At 32.3% G+C, this 20,220-nt stretch overlaps 2 protein-coding genes across 4 annotated transcripts; both read left to right on the top strand.

The window, feature by feature from the left end:
- Window positions 1-818: 818 nt before the first annotated feature.
- LOC114389268 lies at window positions 819-7,594 on the top strand. 2 transcript variants are annotated; one of them, XM_028349906.1, is made up of 13 exons: window positions 819-1,068; window positions 1,878-1,929; window positions 2,433-2,698; window positions 2,787-2,861; window positions 2,948-3,006; window positions 3,146-3,284; window positions 3,445-3,541; window positions 3,650-3,716; window positions 4,149-4,247; window positions 4,540-4,629; window positions 5,416-5,570; window positions 6,828-6,929; window positions 7,054-7,594. In XM_028349906.1, the coding sequence occupies exons 3-13, from the start codon at window positions 2,452-2,454 to the stop codon at window positions 7,199-7,201; spliced, it is 1,278 nt and encodes a 425-aa protein (XP_028205707.1). In that variant the 5' UTR covers window positions 819-1,068; window positions 1,878-1,929; window positions 2,433-2,451; the 3' UTR covers window positions 7,202-7,594. The 2 variants fall into 2 exon arrangements, with proteins under 2 accessions (XP_028205707.1, XP_028205706.1); XM_028349905.1 differs by having other exon boundaries at window positions 820-1,068; window positions 2,423-2,698.
- A 3,826-nt stretch (window positions 7,595-11,420) lies between these two features.
- LOC114389266 lies at window positions 11,421-15,759 on the top strand. Of its 2 annotated transcripts, none has more exons than XM_028349903.1 (5): window positions 11,421-11,790; window positions 12,811-13,771; window positions 13,962-14,128; window positions 14,432-14,681; window positions 15,214-15,759. In XM_028349903.1, the coding sequence occupies exons 1-4, from the start codon at window positions 11,603-11,605 to the stop codon at window positions 14,637-14,639; spliced, it is 1,524 nt and encodes a 507-aa protein (XP_028205704.1). In that variant the 5' UTR covers window positions 11,421-11,602; the 3' UTR covers window positions 14,640-14,681; window positions 15,214-15,759. The 2 variants fall into 2 exon arrangements, with proteins under 2 accessions (XP_028205704.1, XP_028205703.1); XM_028349902.1 differs by having other exon boundaries at window positions 11,422-11,790; window positions 15,288-15,759.
- The last annotated feature ends 4,461 nt before the right edge of the window (window positions 15,760-20,220 follow it).

The following is a 20,220-nucleotide window of genomic DNA, read 5'->3' as shown; positions in this document are numbered from 1 at the left end:
ATTTTTTTTTTTGGGTTTTAAATATTTAAAAATAAAAATATTTTTTATAATGCAGAATAAAAAATAAATTTCACTAAGAAAATGTAATAGCAATTTTATACTTCTTAAGTTAATTTTTTTATAATTTCTTTATTCTTTTTTACTCTCTTTTCCATGCATTCAAATAAGTGATATATATATATATATATATATATATATATATATATATATATATATCCATAGTTTTTCTATTGTTTATGTTATTACTTTATATAGAAAAGATGTTAAATAAAAAATAAATATTTTTTTTGACAAATAAATAAATAAGTATATTTAATATCTTAGAAATAGAAATATTTATTTTCTTATTTATCGAGTAGAAAGATTAATTAAAAATATTATATATTTTTTTCATTCAGCAAAAAGAAAGCAACCCCCATTGTATTTGCCTCGATGGTAGCAGTTATCAACTGCCAATTGTTTTAATATTTTAAAATAGTTTACAACTCGAAGGATAGTAGTATTGTTTATTTAATATTTAAAAGTAATCAATAATTTGATTTTTATTAAAATATAAAAAATATTAAATAATGAAAAATCTAAAATAAATTAATAAAAATATTTTTATAGTCCAAATTCAAAATTTATATAGTATACGGGGATAATAAATAGACCCAATGCCATTTCATTTTCTAACAATAGTTTTTGTGTCTCTATGTATGAGTCTATGTTAGGAGTTACGCATAATGTGTATGTACACACATATAACATAACATACTATAAAATAAAACACGGCAATACTACTATATGTTAATGTTGTTAAATTATTAAAATCAAAATCAAAATACATTTTTCTACTTTTGTTCTCTCTATCTGTCTCTGTTGTTCTCATTGAAGCAAAAGCTTTTGAGTCCCATTCCCTTGGATTTTGGTTGTGCGATCTTCATCTTCACCTTCAGGGTGGTTGTGCTTCTGGGAACCTTTCAAAATCTCTGTTTTCTTTGATTTTTGAGTTGAATTGAATTGCACTCTTGAGCTTTCAATTGACTGCCTCAGCTTCCTCAATTTGCCACCACTGTACTGTTAATGGTAAAAGACCAATTAGCATGTATTCTGGGTTTGGTTTTGTGGCTGATTCTGTTTGTCTTTTTTTTTTTTGTTGTTGTTGGAAGTGATAAATTTAAGGTTGGGAAGAGTGAGGAGAAGAAAAAATGATTGCAACTTTGTAAATTGTTCTTAAAAAATGTATTTTTGGGGCGGAGGGGGGTTGGTATCATTTTAGATTATTCCAATTTGGAAAATCAGGCCAACCCAGTTCAAGTTTGGTATTTGGGTTGAAATTTGGAAATTGGTTTTTGGATATTGTGTGGTTTTTCATCAAATAAATGGAACATTTTTCTCATTAGTTTCAGAAAGTTTTGAACTTTTAATTTTGAGTTATCTTATCCATTTATGGAACAATGCTACATTTCTGGCCTCTTTTTTTTTTTTTTTGAAATTTCTGAAGATGTAAACAGACACGTTGTTTCATGATTTGTTGGAACGAGGAAGAGATGAAATGATGATGAATGAATGCGAATATTCCTTTCTGTTTCTGCAATTGTTGCTTGTTCAGTTGTTTTTGGTTTTCTTTGGAGACTCTTTACTCACAAGAGTTTCAGCTGTTTTCTTCTTGAAATGTAGAATCCAATAAAAGCTTTTACTTGATGCTACTTTACCTTTAAGTGTTGTCACCGTGTAAGCATGATGCAACCTTTTGAGGCCTTTTCTCTAGTTATCACAGTTAAGCGTTGACACGGGCACCACTTGTCATGTCTCATGCTGTTCTTGTGATGCTGTCACTTTTAGCCCTATTTCTTTCTCAAACTCAACTCTCTACCTGTGAATTTTTTGTGCAGAGAATACCATAACTTTTGACTTGACTAGTCAACGGCCAGGGCAAAGGACAAGGTTCGTTGGTTAGATTAATCTTTTGTGCTTATTTTTAGTTAAGGATTAAGATTATGGAGCTTTTTGGCTTATTTAGGAAGTGGATAACATAGAAGGAATCATTAATACTGCTGAAAAAAAACCAAAAAAATGTTTAAAAATAAGGCTACTGAATAAAATATTGTCAATTTTAAAATAATGTGGACAGTCCCATTACATCTTAAATGTAATGGTGCTCGTGAGTAACCTACTACCACTTTTTTTGTTGGTTGGCAACTTGCCATTTAATTAGTCAGGGTAATGTCCTTTTTAGTGCTAATCGCTCAGCTTCCTTGCAAGTGTTCTCTAGAACTTTAATATAATGAATAAACATTTTTGTAATTGGCAGCATGTATCCCCTCCCTAGCACTTTATTTCTAAGTTTGCACTGCTTGATGTCATAGACAATAGAAACTCACGATACTCACTGAAATTGAGATTTTTTTGGTGATTCTCTTTATCTTATCTGTGCCAGCATTCAGCAGATACAGTGAGCCTTTAGACATGGGCTGTGTGGTGTCAGCTCCGAAGGACGCTGGTGGAAATAGAAGGAGGCCAGGGAGTATTGGTGAACTTTCAGTATATGTTCCTGGTTTGAGGATTCCTAAACCTGTTGATTTTGCTCAATCACTTGGTGATTATTTGTCCAAGAATATAGTGGAACGCCTGTCTGCTCTTAGAACGCGTATAGTTGTAATGGCTGGTCAAGAAGGTCCTACAATTACAAGAACAAAAAGAAAAACTCAGCATGGTTAGTTTTACCAACAACAACATGATTTTATGATGAATAAGTTACTCTAATTCATTGATGCATCGGCATCGTTTGATTTCTTCTGCAGGAGGTTCAACACTGGCTGACCTTCTGCAGGCTCTTGAGGATTACTTGCCTGTTGTTCTGGGATTAGTTAAGAATGGTAAAGCTTGTGTTAGTCCATTTGTATATGATGTATGCTATCTGCAAGACAAGTATCAAATATTATTGCTTGTGTTTATGGTGCAGGAAGCCATTTACAGTATAAAGTACAATTTACTTGGGTGAATCAAGAGGATGACAAAGAGGTAATCAGATTTTCTATTTAAAGTCCATACATGTTTCTGAATTTGACGTGGAAGTTACTTTCTATATTGAAGAATGCTGATTAATTTGTTCCCACTACTTCCATGCTTTATTGTATGCTGTTATTGGCACTCTTCACAGGAAACAACCATGTCTAATGCTTGGTATGAGGTGTTGTCAGTTTTGCATTTGATGGCAATGCTATCACTATCACAGGCTAACTTGTTACTGTTTCCAAGATCATCATCCTCTAATGGTCATCTGCCAAAAGTATCAGAAGGTTGGTATAAAATTTTGGTATTTGTCAACAAATTTGTTGTCCCATCCCTGAATCTCTTATTGCTTAATATATCAAACTGAAAAAAAACATTGGAACAGATTAGTTTAGACTTCAAGAACATTTGATATGTGAAGTTAATACTTTTGATATCTACTAACAGAAAGCAGACGAGCCTCTGTTGATATCTTTCTAAAGGCTGCTGGGTATTTGGATTGTGCAGTCAAACATGTTCTTCCACAGTTGCCTGTGGAACTCAGGTTTGTACATATCTAATATATGCAATGAATTGAATGTTGCTCTTATTTGTGTACTCTAAGTGGATGTCTTCATTCTTTTGATGTTTGTTCCTTTGGTTGTGATCTTAGGAGAAATTTACCTGTAGACCTAGCAGAGGGAGTTCTTCGAGCACTCTGTCTACAAGCATTAGGACAGGTATTAAAAGAAAGGACTGGATTGATAAGGGTAAAAATATTACATTAGTTATTGTGGTATTTACAATGTATTTATTCATTCCATTGAGGGGGAAGTCAAAGCTATGAAAGGTTTAAAAAAGGGGAGCTTATCTGATGCTTGTGTTCCTTTTTTTCAACCCATCATATGTAAATTCCTATGGATTTTATTTCAAGTAATGTAATATTAGTTGAGATGTTGGGTCTAATTTGTTGTGTCCCTTTAAGAATTTGTGTGATGGAATATATTTATATGTTGAATCTTCCTGGGAGAAAAGTTCAGTGCATGGTGGTACCAATATTGAATGGAAGCTTGGAGAAGGAAAATATTCAATATATCGATACCTTTCCTCTCTGTCAAATTTATTTTGGATGTATATGCTTATTTCTTCCCTATTTTTTTTCCTATTATCAGGCTATAGATATACAACTTGGAATGGCAATTGATAGTACCAAAGCCACTCTTGCTGTGAAGCGTAGGCTTGCATGTGAGATGGTGAAATGTTGGCAACAGGTCTGATAACTTGTTTGTTTGGTATCTCTACTTGACTGCTTTATTATTTATGTCACTGGGAAATTCTCCTTTATATTTATTTATTTGTGGTTGTATTTAACATTTCTTACAGGATAACTCATTTCTCTTGGGATCTGTATTGTATTGATAACAGTTTTTTCCTATGACAAATCTTTGTCTCTATTCTATATGCTCTGCTTATGTGTGTGTGTGAACTTGTATGTGCATTAGTAATTTAACATGGGTGCATTTGATCAGCATACATTGAGTTGACTACATTGTTTATTTACAGGCTCAAGATAACATTATGAATCTTCCGTTGGCAAATGGTTGGGGTGAAAAACATTGTCTTTTTGTGAAATGGAAATATGTTGAAGCAAAGGTAAGTCCTTCCTCCCCCAGTTATTTGCTTCTTTATATTTAATTATTATTCTTACTGTATAGTTGTATGAATGGAGATCAATTTTCTGGTTTATAGATTACCTTTAGCAAATAATGGAGATGAAGCTATAAATTGGTTCGAATAATTGATTTTCCTCTACAACTTCAATATTAAATATGAAGTTTGTGTGCAAAATTAAGAAGTCGAGGGGATTGAATTTTCAAAACAGATAGGTGTTTTTGGTAATGGCTGTAGTCTGATGAAACTTTTTCAATGCTGTTGCTAATTTTGAGATAGATGAGGATGATTAAATCTTCTACTAAAGCTTTTACTATTGCTATCAACCAAACCCAAATGGCTTTGATATTCTTGAACCATGAATCCATGATATTGTATCATGTTGTTGCATCTTACATTATAGGTAATCTGATAAATATTTTGCCAGTCCCTAAGAATTATTTCATTATATATTTCAGTGCCATTTTATGAATACATATTATACATGATGAGTCCCAAAGGAACAGTATGATTTTGATATATGAGATAAGGTATCTGCATAGTAGTTGTGGTGTGGTCGTAAATGCTCAAGCAATTTGATGTTTTTTCTTAATTTTGTTGTTGTAATAATTGTATTTGATGGCATAAGAGTGATAGGTACATATGCCTATATATGTTTTCTTCTGCTTTCAGCATATTCATATTTAGTTTGGGAATGAGTATACTGGATGCATTCTGCTGAAGCAACTGATATGAAGTTGTGATATTTTTGTTCTAATGATTTACTAGGCTGCAGCATATTATTATCATGGTTTGATTCTTGATGAGGGAAATACAGAAAAATCTCATGGGATGGCTGTAGCTGCTTTGCAAGCAGCAGATGAGTATTTCAAAGAAAGTAAGAAGTTGTGTGAGGCATTCAACGCAGCATCTCCATTGTCAAGGTTATCCTTTGTCTTCCTTTTTACACACTTTTATGTTGTTATATGCACTCAGAAAACAGGATTTTAGCCTTCTTTAAGAACTTGCTGAACCAACAGTTAGATGTAATGCACATGTTTTCTAAATAATATAATACCATTATTAGTTATGGTTATCTGCTGGAGCTGGAACTGGTAGTGTGATGTTTGGTTTCATGTTTTCTAATAAATATAATTCCATCTTCTTGAAATTCAGATAAATGTGAGTTAAGTTTCTAGTTTTTTGAGGCTATTCTTGGAAAAACCTTGTGTGAAGCATCCTTGTGATCTTTGCTTTCTTCTAGTTTTTTGTACCTTCAAGAATTTGTTCCTTACACTGAAATTTGTACCCTTATAATGATAATTTAAGTGAAAATTGGTAAATATGCACTAATCTCGCTTTGGTTGTTGAGGATCACAATTAGAATGTGTTAATGTATGTATGGGCGACAGGCTTACAATATTTTAGCAATATCTTATGGTATACTTATTTTAGGTAAAATATGTTTTAAATATGATTAAATTTGGTGTTCAGTCCTCTAATTATTTTCTTGTTAGATTTGATGATTATAAATTTTAAAATATTAAAAAATGGTTCCTATTTGCCGGTGATGTGACATGGCATACCATGTCACATGCCACCCCAACATGTTGGCTGACGTAGCATGCTTAGATGCATGTCATGTCACTACTAGATTATGTTATGGACCCTTTTAAGAAATTTTCAAATTTGCAAGGATTAAAACTAACAATTTTTTTTAGGGAGATTGAAACTAAATTCAGTCGAACTTGAACTAAAAACGTGTGTAAGTCTTTATTTTAATAAACTGCATGGTAAATTATTGTTATTGTTAAAGAAGTACTATTTCGTTGAAATTTAATAGTTTTAGCATATTCTAACATGTGGTGTGGTGACATAATATGCCTCTATGATCTAATGATCCATCATTTCCTAATGTACTTCCACTTTCTTCCTTTTTCTTTCTTATTTTAAGAGAGATTGAGTGATAATTTTATTTGTTTTTTAAATACTTTCAACTCTCCTTGTGGCCTTTATTATTGTTTGTGAAGGACATTTATCAGCTATGGTTTATGTCTTCAACCTAGTTCATTGAGAATTATCATGACCATGGCTTTGACATACTTTATCATTTTATTTTCTATTTCTCTTCAAGAAGAATAATACTATTGATGGTAATGTGCTGTTTTATGGCCCATCTAACTGGCAGTCATTGGTTGCAGAAATTCACCACCTTGGGGGACCATGAAATATCTCTCTGAAAAAATTCCTAAGGATACTTCAAGCAAGGTGCGAATAAACCGCGATTTGTACTCTTATGAAAGGTAAACTTTCCAAAGAGCACGAGTAACTTGTTACTAACTGTAATTGCTTAATTATTCTTGGCTAGTGAGAAGTAGTATGATGACCAACAAAACCATATTTTGTGTTTTCTTTTTATTATTACAGGATCATGGAGACAGCACCAACATTGCCTGATTTTTCATTGGCCTTGAAACCAGATGAATATCAACTTCCTCAAGTGGACTCATCTTGGAGAACAGAGAACATAAAAGTGGGACAAACTGATCCTAACCATCTTAAGGGTGACAAGTGATAAAATACAATGAATTTGCACACCTCAAAGAAATTTAGATCTACCTGAAAAATGTCAGCCAAAGGGTGTTTTTCCAATGTTGTTAATAGATAAAACAAATTAGTTTATTGGATTTTTTTCTACCTTCTGCATTTACTTTTTTTAACTTCATATATTAATTTCCTCCTTTCCCTATAATATTTGAAAGACGCTCAGCAAATAGAGGTTCAAGGTAAATTGTCCTCTGGGGGAAAAGAAAGGGTCTCCTTGCCAATACCTGAATAATATCAATATAAAATTGCTATTTCATTTCATTGTAAAGGCAACCCATCATCCATTTTTAAACTAACTTTATGTAAGGATCGTGTGTAAATGAATTGTGCATTGGAGAGTGAATTTATATTTCCTTTGCTATAGTATCATTTATATTTAGTGCAAGAGAAATTGAATTTTTTTTCTACCCTAAGAGCAAGGTTGATTAAAAAACCGAACCTTTAGGAATCACATAAGATGTCATTGGTGTGGCAAAATGTCATTGATGCCATGCAAGAGAAGGTAAAAAAACAACTCATTAAAAAATGTTAAGTTAATCTAATAATATAGAGGGTTAGTTTAAAATAAAAGAAATCAGATGATTTAAAGGTAAAAAGAAAATTGCTTTATAGTTCAAGAGCCATATACTTGGGGTCTAAAAGGTCTAAAAAAACCCCATCATTAGTCATTTTTATGAGTGATCATTAAAAAAACTAATGATTTCTGGTCGATGAGTAGCCCAAGTATATGGCTCTTGAACTATAAAGCAATTTGGGCTGGTCGATGAGTAGCCATCATACTAGGCCCTTTCTTTTTTCAACATAACTTTTTTCTGAATACACCCACCTTTTATTGCAATACTCAAAATACTAAAATTGATCCTTCCCCCTTTTTTTAAAATATAATCCTTCCCCTTCCCCTTCTCTTTCTCTTTGCACATATCCTTTAGTTCATGATCCTGTAGCTCCATCTGGTCCAGATCAGATCACAGAATGACTAATAATAGAGAGTTATAAGGTTGACTTAATGGTAAAAGGAGAAGGAAGGGAGAAGAAAATTGTGAGTTCAATTCCATTTGCTAACAAAATACTAATAATTAACAACTAACTTTTTTCGATAAAAAAACGATATGAAATAATATTATTATTGATAGAATATAGAATGGTAAAACTGAAAAGAGAAAACAAGCTGGGTTTGATCCCTTCTGCTGATAGGATAGAACTAACATTCTAACAAAATAATATTTGCCGACAAAATAAAAGTCACTGGAGCCGTCAAATTTCTTTGCTGGTTTCAATGAACCTGAATTGCTTAACAAGTGCTGTGGTTGGAGTAACTGCTCATAGTTCTGAGAGGATAAGGATTTGGGAATTGAATTTCCTCTATTTCAGTGTGACATGAGTATAATATTGATAGAGGCAAGTCAAGAATCACAACCATACGATAGAAGTAGAAGTGAACAGAGCAAACAAGCAGAGCAGGAGAGAAGTCATCTAAATGCAATATTGCATTTGGGGTTGTCAATTTGTCCCAATGGAACGCTCAAAACTTTATCCAAAGGTTGTTTCCACTTTGTATACATGAAAGGGCAACGCCAATATCTGGTGCTAAGCGAAAGCGAAGCCTCTTTGCTTTACATGCTAGTGTCCATTGACACTACAGGGTTGAATGAAGCTTGTTGTATATCATGCTGATTTCTCATATCAGAGTTGCCAAGATGAGTGGTTTTGGGAGGATGAGGATTTGACAATCGAATATTCTCCAATGTAGTAAATGTTAGGTTTACATAAACTCGAGTCCATTTGATTGATCCTGAACTACCTGAATAGGGTGTATAAAAAATACAACCTCCCCATAACTCCACTCATTTTCTGAAACTTGTCTTCCATGATCCAATTTCATTGGATATGCAAAGTTATTGAACATAAACATATGGTCAGTATCCAAGTTGTAATTGAAATCAAACAGAAAAGGTATTTCAATATCATTGATTTTAACAAAAAAATTTAAGTTCAAGATTTTGCAGTGAAAGTGGCAAGTTTTCTATGGCAGTTCCTTCCAAGCCAACAAATTTTAGTTTTTCCATTGGTCCTAATATTTCTGGAAAAATGACAAGACTGCTGCAGTCCCCAAGGCAAAGATATTCCAGAGATTCCAACTTTATGTAACGTGGAACAAACCTCAGCTTGGTACATCCTTTAGCACTAAACCTTTACAGCTTATCAACTAATTCAACATAATCATTGATATTAATCAAATTTATGCAATCATCAACAAACAATTCTGTCAAATTTGGGGAACCAGACATCCGGTATTTCCCTTATGTTCATACAACCTGTGAAGATCAACTGACTCAAGACCTTTGACTTTTGCAAAATAAAGTCTAAATTATTAGTTATAAGAGTAAAGTGTAATATATATGTTTGCCAAAATAATTTGCAAGTTACAATATTAATAACTATAGATGCCTGAAGTGGTTGGTCCCATTGAAAGCAACTGTAAGACAAACTGAGAATGACAACAAGATTCTTTGAAGCAACATTAGATGGTACAGAAGCTGAAGAATATCCCAACCATTCCTAAACTCTCAAACTCTTCGGAAAATGTTTGGGGCTTCCGAGAAAGGAACCATTCTTTTTTATAAGCATCCTGAGGTTTTTCAATGTTCCAAACACCTCCCCATTCCATTGAACTTCTTCATCATTGGGCATATCCAACAACATGGCTTGAATTTCATCATTTTCCTTTTAAAACAAAAGCAAAATGGAAAAATAATGTATAAAAATGATGTCGTGAAATTGAAATAAGAATAAAGAGAAACTCTCAGATTATAAATTATTGTGTTGGTTCTTAATCTTATTAGTAAGGACTAAGAACCATGAAATATAGTAAAGAATAACTAATTATGTGAAGAAAAAAGTGGAAAAACACTAGGTAGATGCTTCTTTCATACCTTGTTTTTCTCCAAAACGCAAATAATGTCCTGATAAAACCACAACCTATTGCGTTTTTCAGGTAAAATTGATAGCTGTCTAACTATTTCTTGTCCCATACATTGAATCAAGTCATGCATTGCCACAATCTCATCATCTTATTCACTAGACATCAAAATGTTATCGAGTGATTTATTTGGCAGAACACTAATGCCATATTCTGCATGAAAACCACAAGCATTTGACATATTTGTAACTTTTCTCAAACTGCATGCACCCTTTGAAGAAGCAAACTATGTCAAGAAAAATTTCAAAGCCATCATAGCTCACTGTAAGAATTTCCTGAATAGATATATTTGGAATTTTTTCATATGCATCTAATGCAGATGTCCATTCATCCAATGTTTTACCTAACAAGTTTGACCCTATTGATTCCAAAGCCAAAGCCAGTGGAAGGCCACCAGCATAGGATATTGCACGCCTTATGATTTCAGTGCAACTTGGATCAACTTCTTTGTTTCTTAAAGCATTCCTCCGAAACAATTTAAGAGCTTCAATAGCATTCAGAACATCAACCTTATATTGTTTTTCAACACTGAATATCTAACAATTGCTCATCCCTAGTTGTTATAATGATGATGCTGTCAGGGCCAAACAAATCAAGTCCTCCAGCGGTTGCTTGTAGTTGTTCCTTTTTGTCAATGTCATAGAGAATAAGGACTTTTTTTCCAACAGAGTTTATTTATTTATTTTTTTGTAGTATTTGAATTTCTTCATACTAAGATGTAAAATTTCTAACAAGTAGTTGCTAATATTTTGGTTACTTTAGTTTGGAGTCTGGCTCCTCAAAAGTCAGCAATTTTAGTTATTGACTAGGAAATCAACGGTTAAATTAGAAAATTAACATTTAATAATTTATTTGAGAGATAGGGTTAAGGAATTGTGTCTATGGTTGTATTAAAGGATAATTGGTTTCATAAGAGAAATTTTGACTGCCACGGTGACTGTTTTTGTATGCAGGGATGGATAAGTTTTTAGTATTACTCCTACATTAGGGCAAACTTCCATTTTAAATTTTGAATCCCTGAAATTCTCACATTAATTATTAATATATATATATATATATATATATATATATATAAATAAAATAAATCCTTATATTGTTATTTCAGTCCTTGATATTTAAACTATACCGAATCAAAGATTTTTGAAGATCATGTAATAACAATAGGGGGAAAAATTGGTCATAAAAGAAGTCTTTTTTTTTACAGAGGTCATAAAAGAAGTTGAAATAACAAAAAAAAGGAAAGGTTAAACATTGAATTATCACTAGGGTTTTAAAAGGGGAACATGATCGAATCACGAAGAATCTCCAAAACGGAATAAGAAATGGGAAATTGGAGGAAATAGGTTTGCAATTAAAGAACAAAAGTGGATTCCTTGGAAGCAAAACAGAATGGAGGAGGAACAGAGGGTTGCACAAGTGGAATTGGCGAAGCAGAGGTGCAAGTGCGTCATTGATGCCATTAACAGTTTACCTTGTTCCACCAACATCACTGTCTCGTGCAGGCGAACCCTCCTCAAGTTGGCACGTGCCGAGCTCGCTTTCCTCTCTCGCCGCTCTTCTTCTTCCGTGCCCCTCAGGTCACTCTTGTTCAAATTTGTGACATGTTTGTGTTTATAATCATGTTTTGATTGGTGGATATTCCTGTTATGTGTCACTCTTTTGAGTTGTCAGATATGGTTAACTATGACCTACTTAATGTATTTGGATCCTCTGATGATGTTGAGTAACATGATATAATCGTAGTTATATTGGAGACAGAAAGACACAGTTTTTTTTTTTTTTTTTATTGAGGATGGACTTATCATGATTAATTATAGGACCCGATAATTATTTTTAATAAAATTGCATTTTTCTCCTTTTAAGGTGAACTGTGAACATCTTATGTTACTTAACAACAATTTTAAACTTAAATTGCGGTCAATGTTTCTGCTCTTAAAAAATCTTAACATTGGAAAGTGGACAAAAGTGGCGGATGTAGCCACACTTGTGATTGTGATGTGTATCAGAGACCCCAAAAACCTTGAACATTCCAGCTGCAATTAGGCCTTGATTTTAAAAATTTTGGCTCTTGCTAAGATCATCCGTTTAGAATGTCATGCATTGTTATTTTGAATAGTGGAGTCCTAGAAGCAATCTTTGTGGCTCATTCTGTAATGTCTAATGTAGCATTAAGAAATGCTTTTCCGGCACAATATTTTATTTTGTTGAACTTTTTATGGTCCCTGCAAAAAAAGAGATTTGAGTCATGTTATTCTATAAAACTCTCAGGAAATTTATCTAATAATAGTGTGTTGGAAAGAGTGCATCCTAGCATTCTTCATGCAACACTTACCAGTAGTACCTATTACATTGTCTATGACTGGAAGAATTTATTCTGACTTGACTTTGATGTGGTAACTTTTATTTTGTTTATTGCATTTATTTTTAAGAATTTGATCTAAAAAGAGAAGAGCAAACATGCATATCTTATTGTGTTTGGGCTATGTTTTCATCTTTAATACGAGTACTATTAATTAGATGTAGCTATTGATGCTTTCTACATTACTTACAATTTACAAGCAATTAAGCATCTGTTATCTGTATGATGAACATACCAGTGTCAACATCGGGCACCTCGAAACAGTTGTACATATTCTCCAGCAACCCTTTGTAACTGGAGTTTCTCGAGTTTGCAAGCCAATCCCTCTCTCACCTTCAGTTAGCAGTGAGGAGAGGCGCCATTCTCCTCTTAATAACATCCATGTTGATGTGGTTTGTACCCTCAACAAGAAGCCTGTCTGGATTATAGTATCTGACAGAAATCCAGAGTACATTTCTTGGGATCGATGCCATAAAAGTAAGGGTTTAAAGCTACGTATTGAAGAAGTCCTTGCTGCTGCCCAGTCTAACTTAACATTAAGACCTTCCTCAGTTATTCTTTTCTTTGCCAATGGGCTTCCAACCCAGATTTACAATAAACTTCGAGATGAGTTTGGGGGATCTGAAATTTGGTTGGATTTCTCTGTTTTCAGTTCTGACATGTTGGAAGAAACTGAAGGTGACTGGATAAATGTTATTGCAAGATCTTACAGAAATGCATGTGTCCTTGAAATCAACCCCGCTGATGGCAAGGATGTTGAGGGTACAAAGTCTGGATGTAGTGTTCAAGGTTCAACTGTGGACTCTTCCCAACTAGAGCCTTCAGTAGGAAAAGCTGAAACTCAGCCACAACTAGGGGAAGAAAATGCTAGAAGTGGGGACTCCTTTCATCTTGAGCTTTCAGTAGATGAGGCCGAAACTCAAGCACAGCCTACTGAAGAGAATGCCAGAATAAACTTGGGGGTTATGTTCTGTTCCATTCTTATGGGAATGAAACTAAGTTCAATGGAGAGTAAAGCTTGTGAATCTTCTAATCCTGGGAATCTTTTAGGTGAGACTGATCTGGTAAATTTTGATACAACAGCTTTGATAGCTCTTGTATCAGGAATTAGTAATGGTGGAACAGAGAAACTTTTGGCCACTCCAGAGAGTGGAATGAGGCAGCGGTTTAAGGGAAACTACGATTTTGTGATTGGTCAAGTAAGTAAGTTCTCTTATTCGGACTTTTGCCTCTTGTTTTGTGTGTCTAACCTTTTGCATGCGTACACTCATTTGGTGGTAAAACATTTGATGAACATGAACAACAATAATTTTGTGTAGTTTTCATAAATTATTCTGATTGTTATCAGCATCAACCAAACTGATTGAAGCTTTCCTCTATTTTTGGTAGATAATGTCTGAAATTCAAAACCCAATCCATATGGAATTTGATAGAATCCTACGTGGGAAGAATGGCCTAATTTGTGAGAGTGTTCTTATGGAATTTAAGGAGTTAGTATCAATGTGTGGAGGGCCCAATGAGAAACTGAGAGCTGACTGGTTAATAAATTGTCTCAGGTGAGTTAAATCTATGTTTATCTGCCAAAAAAAATAGAAAGAACGAAAGAAAAATTGCAAAAGAAAATTATTTTGATATTGCTAGTTTGTTAACTATGCTAAATAATCAATTTCAGGAAATTAATTGGAGAATGTTTCACTAAACTCATGCAGTTGCATTTCATGATTTCTTTTACCTAATCTTGTATTTATATAGTTCTCACTTGAATCAAGTGTCTTTGTTGACGCTATTTTTTGTTGTGTTGCCAATGCCTAAAGTACTATTTGCAACATTTTGCACTGACAAGCTGGAGTACATCACAGGGTTGTTCCTGATACTCCCTCAGAACGCATGATGGGCCTCCCATCAACTAGGAAGCTGGCATTGAAAAACAAGGTTGTCTTTGGCACTGGTGACCATTGGCATGCCCCAACTTTAACGGCAAATATGGCATTTGTTAGAGCTGTTTCACAGACGGGAATGTCCCTTTCTACCATCGAACATAGACCAAGGGCCTTAACTGGTGATTAGTTACATACATTCATGAAAACAAGTTGAGGCATTCAAAATCAGGTACTAGAATGTAGTCATAAAAAATCTATTGCATAAAAATATAAGCAAATCTGCTTGGTGGCTGTTGAGTGTCTGCTTTGTTGAATAAAGGTTAATGGTAGTAATTTGTAAAAGATGAATACTATTCCCGGTAGTCAATAGAGTAACTGCATGTTTCTGATTATGTACAAGGGTCCTTGTATTAGATGATGTTTCTCTCTTTCTGATTAGTATTTATTAAAGTATTATACTTCAATGCTAGATGGAAATATTAAATTGTTAACTTGTTAATGGTTACATTACCATATATAGAAGTTTGTGTCATCAATGAGCTACTTCACTTGAGTGTCACTGTTCGGTTTGCATATTCTGAACTTTTTCATAATTCATAATCTGGCCACTATGATATTTATCGGAATGATGATCGATCTGATAATGTATGCTATGTGGAAGATTCAAATCATATGGGCTACAACTTTTTTTATTTGTTGCTTCAATCATCATATCTTTTTACCTTAGTTTTAGCAGTGTCAGTGTCAATGTTACTTGCTAGATGGACTCTTCATATATAATCCAGGATGCAACCAAGTGTAATAGAATTCCTCCTCTCAAATCACTTATCCTCAGGCTGTCAATTAAATAATTGGGCTGAGTGTTCAACACATGGCGCTTGCAAATGCAGCCTTCTTGGGGGTGTTGAGTGTATTGCTAGCATAACATGTAGTAATGGAGGATGGTACTGCACCTGCACTACCCTTTTCTGATCTCGAGGAACCTGGAGCTACCATTGATAATCTTTGGCGGCAGTGGTGCTTCCACCTTTACAGCGTGGATCCGAAGTCTCTGATGATCTGCCATGAATACAGAGAGTGCTCTTACTATCTCATCTTTTGTGATGGTTACACCCTTTGTGTTTTTGTTCAAGTGGCAATAATGTAATGTCCCTGCTCTAAGTACAGATTCTTTAATTGACTTGTCAAGTGTGGAAATAATTTTTTGGGAGGTGGACTGAGTGATCTCACAAAAGATACTTTGGTGAGGTTACCTTCCTCATTTATGAAAACATGATATTAATATTGATGAGAGCTCCTTTTTATTTTGTTGAGTCTCGGAAGACTGCGTTTCACTAGGGAAGCCTTAATTTTATGAATGGCATAGGTGCACTTGTTAAAGTTCATTCTTTTCTACTTTTATAGGGAGGTACCAAAATCGCTTATTTAGGTGTTTCAGCATTCTTTTAGAGAACTTACTTATCTTAAAAGAGATTAATTAAAAATGTACTTTTTTTTATTAAACAAACAAATTGAGCCCAACTCTCGTAAGCAGATCGACTGATCCATAAAGCAAACTCAGAAATTGGAATTCAAGACGAGTTACATTTAGAATACGTGCAAAAGTTCAAGATGTGTGAATATTTGTAAGTAATACAGAAGGGAAATGCTTGCTCATTGACACTAGTGTTCAAGGCGGGTAATGTAACGTAGCAGTGTTCTCAAGTTCAGCTAAAGCCTAAAGCTTAGGTCAAAAGCGGGTTTAATTTTAAGTGACTTCTAATAATTATTTGTTTTCTTCTTCTCTTTTATTTATGAGAATAAAGTTGATTTTCAAGTCAGTGTATGGGATTAAATTGAGACAAAGTAGATATCAATAACTCTTAAAAACACCAAAGAGTTCTGTAACTAATTAATAGAAAAAAGAAACAAGAGTAACGTAGTATTTATTATAAACTGAATTATTGTAGGATGGAAGGAAAATAAACGGTGGCAAAGAAAAATCACCAAAAATATTTTTGAAAAATAAATACGGCATCTTTTTAGTACAACACATAATGAGTACAGACTGTATTGTATAAAAATATTATCTTTGTAGTCTATAACAAGCATTTTGACAACATAATTAGGGGTCTTCTACCCATTTTCCCATAGAATTCTAGTTCATAACCCTCCTTTAAAAAAGAAAAGTTCACAGTTCACAAGTAACAATAGTTTTGTACCATCCCAAGTTTGAGTTTAATTATGTAATTATATTAAATATTTGAAAAGAGTTTTGTTATCTAAATTGGTCTTGTTCACCTCGATCAAAATTGTCTCCGGTAGAGGATGCTTATGATCTTTATCAAATAAAGTAACAAAAATCTCATTCTTAAGTTTCGGAAAAAGGAATCAAAAGTCTAGCAAGAAAAGAAAACTAAATCAAGATGGCAAAATAACTACAGCACAGTTTCCCTTCTTTGGTAGTTGAAACCACCTGACTCTCACCTTGCATTACCAGAATGAAGCAAGAAAACCCCTAGAAGACCTATTCAAACAAAAAAAGGAATATTCTCAACAGCTAAGAGGAAAATCAAATCATGGAAATCCCATTACAAATTCTCATGAAAATATCATTAGCATACAATCCTGTATTTGTATAAAAGGAATATATGATGTTGATTCACGGTTCTTTCATTCATTCAATCCATTATCATAACTTTTGGCTATGCAAAAATCTTTAGTTAAAGAGAGCAAGTTGCCTGCAATGGAAATCAATGCTCCTGGAGCAACTAGCAATAGATTGTATGGGAATTTTGAACCTTAAATCAAATGGCTTATAAAGGAAGCACAACTACTCTTGGAGGAGATTGCTAACTTTGCTCATCATTTATTGTTTCACCTCGACTATCTAATTCTTCAAAGTTATAATCATCATCAGAGAATCTCATTTTAACAGCATCTTCCTTATCAATGATCTCTTGTACTTATTAAATTTCAGTGAATCAGTTTCTGGTTTTTTCACTTATGTGCATATATGATATAAGCACTGGATTGGGTACCTTCTTTGGTTGTCTACCTGTTTTTTGCTTGTTCTCATAGTATCCTTGCCTTCCCTATTATCTCTTGCCATTTTCCCCTCTGCATTTCATTCATAAATTGTGTGGTCTGTCATTGCCATTTTCTCCTCTGCATTTCTCATAGTATCCTTGCTTATTTCTTAGGCTTCTAACCCTTAATATTTGCATACTGTCATTGCCTCCCTTATTGGACTCACCTATATTTTTACCCTCCTAGGTTGGTAGTAAGTCCATTACAACATAGAATTACAAAATTAATCATAACACGGAAAAATAAATGTCACAAGATTCATTATCCACATCACTAGTTAATATCAAAACCCAAGCTTGCCAAATTTTGGAATTCTGAATCTCAGCATACTATAAGAGAAGTTACACAAAACAATTGCGTTCATTACTAATACCCGTAAGTAAACTTTATCTTTGTGTGCATACTTATAGATTTTGTGCCGAAGTAAAATTATATTCGACCGAAATAAAATTCACAATAAATTGTGTGAGATCTACTTCTTATTTAACCAGTTAGTTACAATTTTCAAACACTCGTCCGTATAGAATTTGTTCCTAAAATAGTAATTTAGTGTATGTTGGGATAAATAGTTTCCAGTTAGTTTCTAATTTGTTTTTAACAAACTGAAAAATTTGCTTGACTTTATAAACAGTATTTGACAAACATGTATTTTTAATAGTTTGAAAAAAAAATAATTTGAAACGCTACCTCATGACAATTTTTCAAAATGACAATTTTTATGTTTTCATATGTATTTCCTTCTTACCCTTAAAATATTTAATAAATCTTCTCATTACCTTTTTTTTATAAGATGTTTTTTTCTAAACATTATTTATATTTGTTTCCATCATTTTTGACAGATTTGTTGAGTCGTACAATATTATTATTATATTATTTTAACATTGCACTTTAAATATTTTAATTATTACATTAATTGACATAACAATAGTATAATATCTATTTATGAGTATTAATTTATTTTACTTTAAACATAATTGAGAATATTTTAATATATAATATGACATTAACAGTAGAATGCCTAATATGAAAAAAATATAATAATGGAAACTAAAAAATAAAATTAAAATAATTGATCTGTAATTGAAAAGTGGAATGATTTTAAAATTAATGAAAAAACTAAAATTATAAATATCCTAAAATGCATTATCATCCTGTCATATATATATATATATATATATATATATATATATATATATATATATATATATATATATATATATATATATATATCAATAAAATTTAATTAAATCGGTAAATTAATAAACTCTTTAAAATAATAAATTTGTCTAGTTTCGACTTGGGCCAATGTAAAAAATTGAAAAACTCGATAAAATAATAAGATAATAATTTTTCGTGAGATCCCTTTATAATTTTCGATCCCAAAAAAATCATAAATTAATAATTCATAGAAACTGAAAAAGTCATTATTGATTTTGAATGTATATATGGTTTACATTTATGTAATTTATATATGTCAAACTTGCTTAAGAATATATTGAACACATTTGTTCCTCTTGTCTATGCTTATTGTACTTCAAAGTCATTATTGATTTTCAATGCATATAAACACAGTAAATACTAATTTACGTTGAGTTTCAAGGTTTGGTGTAATGTAATCCTAATAGGCATAGACTAATTTGTCTTTTTGTTTGGTATGTACAATATAATTACTTAACAACTCTTTAAATTAATAATTACTAATTTATTGATAAATTAATAACTCTCTAAATTTCTCCAGCTCTCACATTATTAATTTATAGAGTTTTAATTATATTGTTATATTATAATTTGTAAACTTCAACGTAATGCAACTTTTTAACGTAAATTTGGATAAAAGTAATTTAAATGTAACTTTTTTTTATGTTTAGATGTTTTATTGTAAAAGTAGGTTGATCATATAATTAATATATTAGACATCAAGTATGAATAGAAATTAAAATATTATATTATAATTTATTTTATTATTTTTTTAATTAAAACATATATATTCTAGGAAAATGATTCGTGGATAAGTTATTCATTTAATAATTAAATCTTCGTAAATTCGCCCTTGGGAGAGGGGAAAGTCTAAAAACTTGTGTTTTATCTCTTTTTTTTAATACCAAAAACGAATATACTTAAATTGATAATATAGTATTACTTCTTGTTAAAAATTGTTTGAACCCTCATTTGTAATAAACACCAAGGTATTCCATTTGATACAACTTCAATCACCATTTAGAGACTCAAAGGAAAAAACAATCAGTTTTACAATGTAAAATAGGATGAAAATGTTATAAACTTATAATACAACCTGAGATAAGAAAAAATAAATTACAGACTTTATTTGCTATGTAGCGTCGACCAAAAAGTTGGACACAATATACACATACAACTGCTTAGCTTTAAACTTGTAGTGTCAATTAAATAGATGGTAGACGTAAAGTTGATGCTGAAACTTATTTAAAGTTAGCTCTTCCATTGCAGCATTCAGCTATTAAGCTATTTTATAAGCCCTTCCAAACAATTTTATTACTTGTATTATAAGATAAGCTCATTTTTAAACTTTAAGGGTTAGACCGTTCTTTTTTTACTGCAAGGGTTAGGCAGTTTTAAATATATATAAATATTAGTTTAGCTCACTTCCCGCACTTTAACTCTATCACATTTTAGTTATATAATTAATATTTTTTTATTCCATTTAATCCCAAATTGTATCA

Source organism: Glycine soja, chromosome 16 (assembly GCF_004193775.1).
Source record: "Glycine soja cultivar W05 chromosome 16, ASM419377v2, whole genome shotgun sequence".
NCBI lineage: Eukaryota > Viridiplantae > Streptophyta > Magnoliopsida > Fabales > Fabaceae > Glycine > Glycine soja.
The sequence above is the reverse complement of the archived record's forward strand: the minus strand, read 5'-3'. Positions and strand labels throughout refer to the sequence as shown.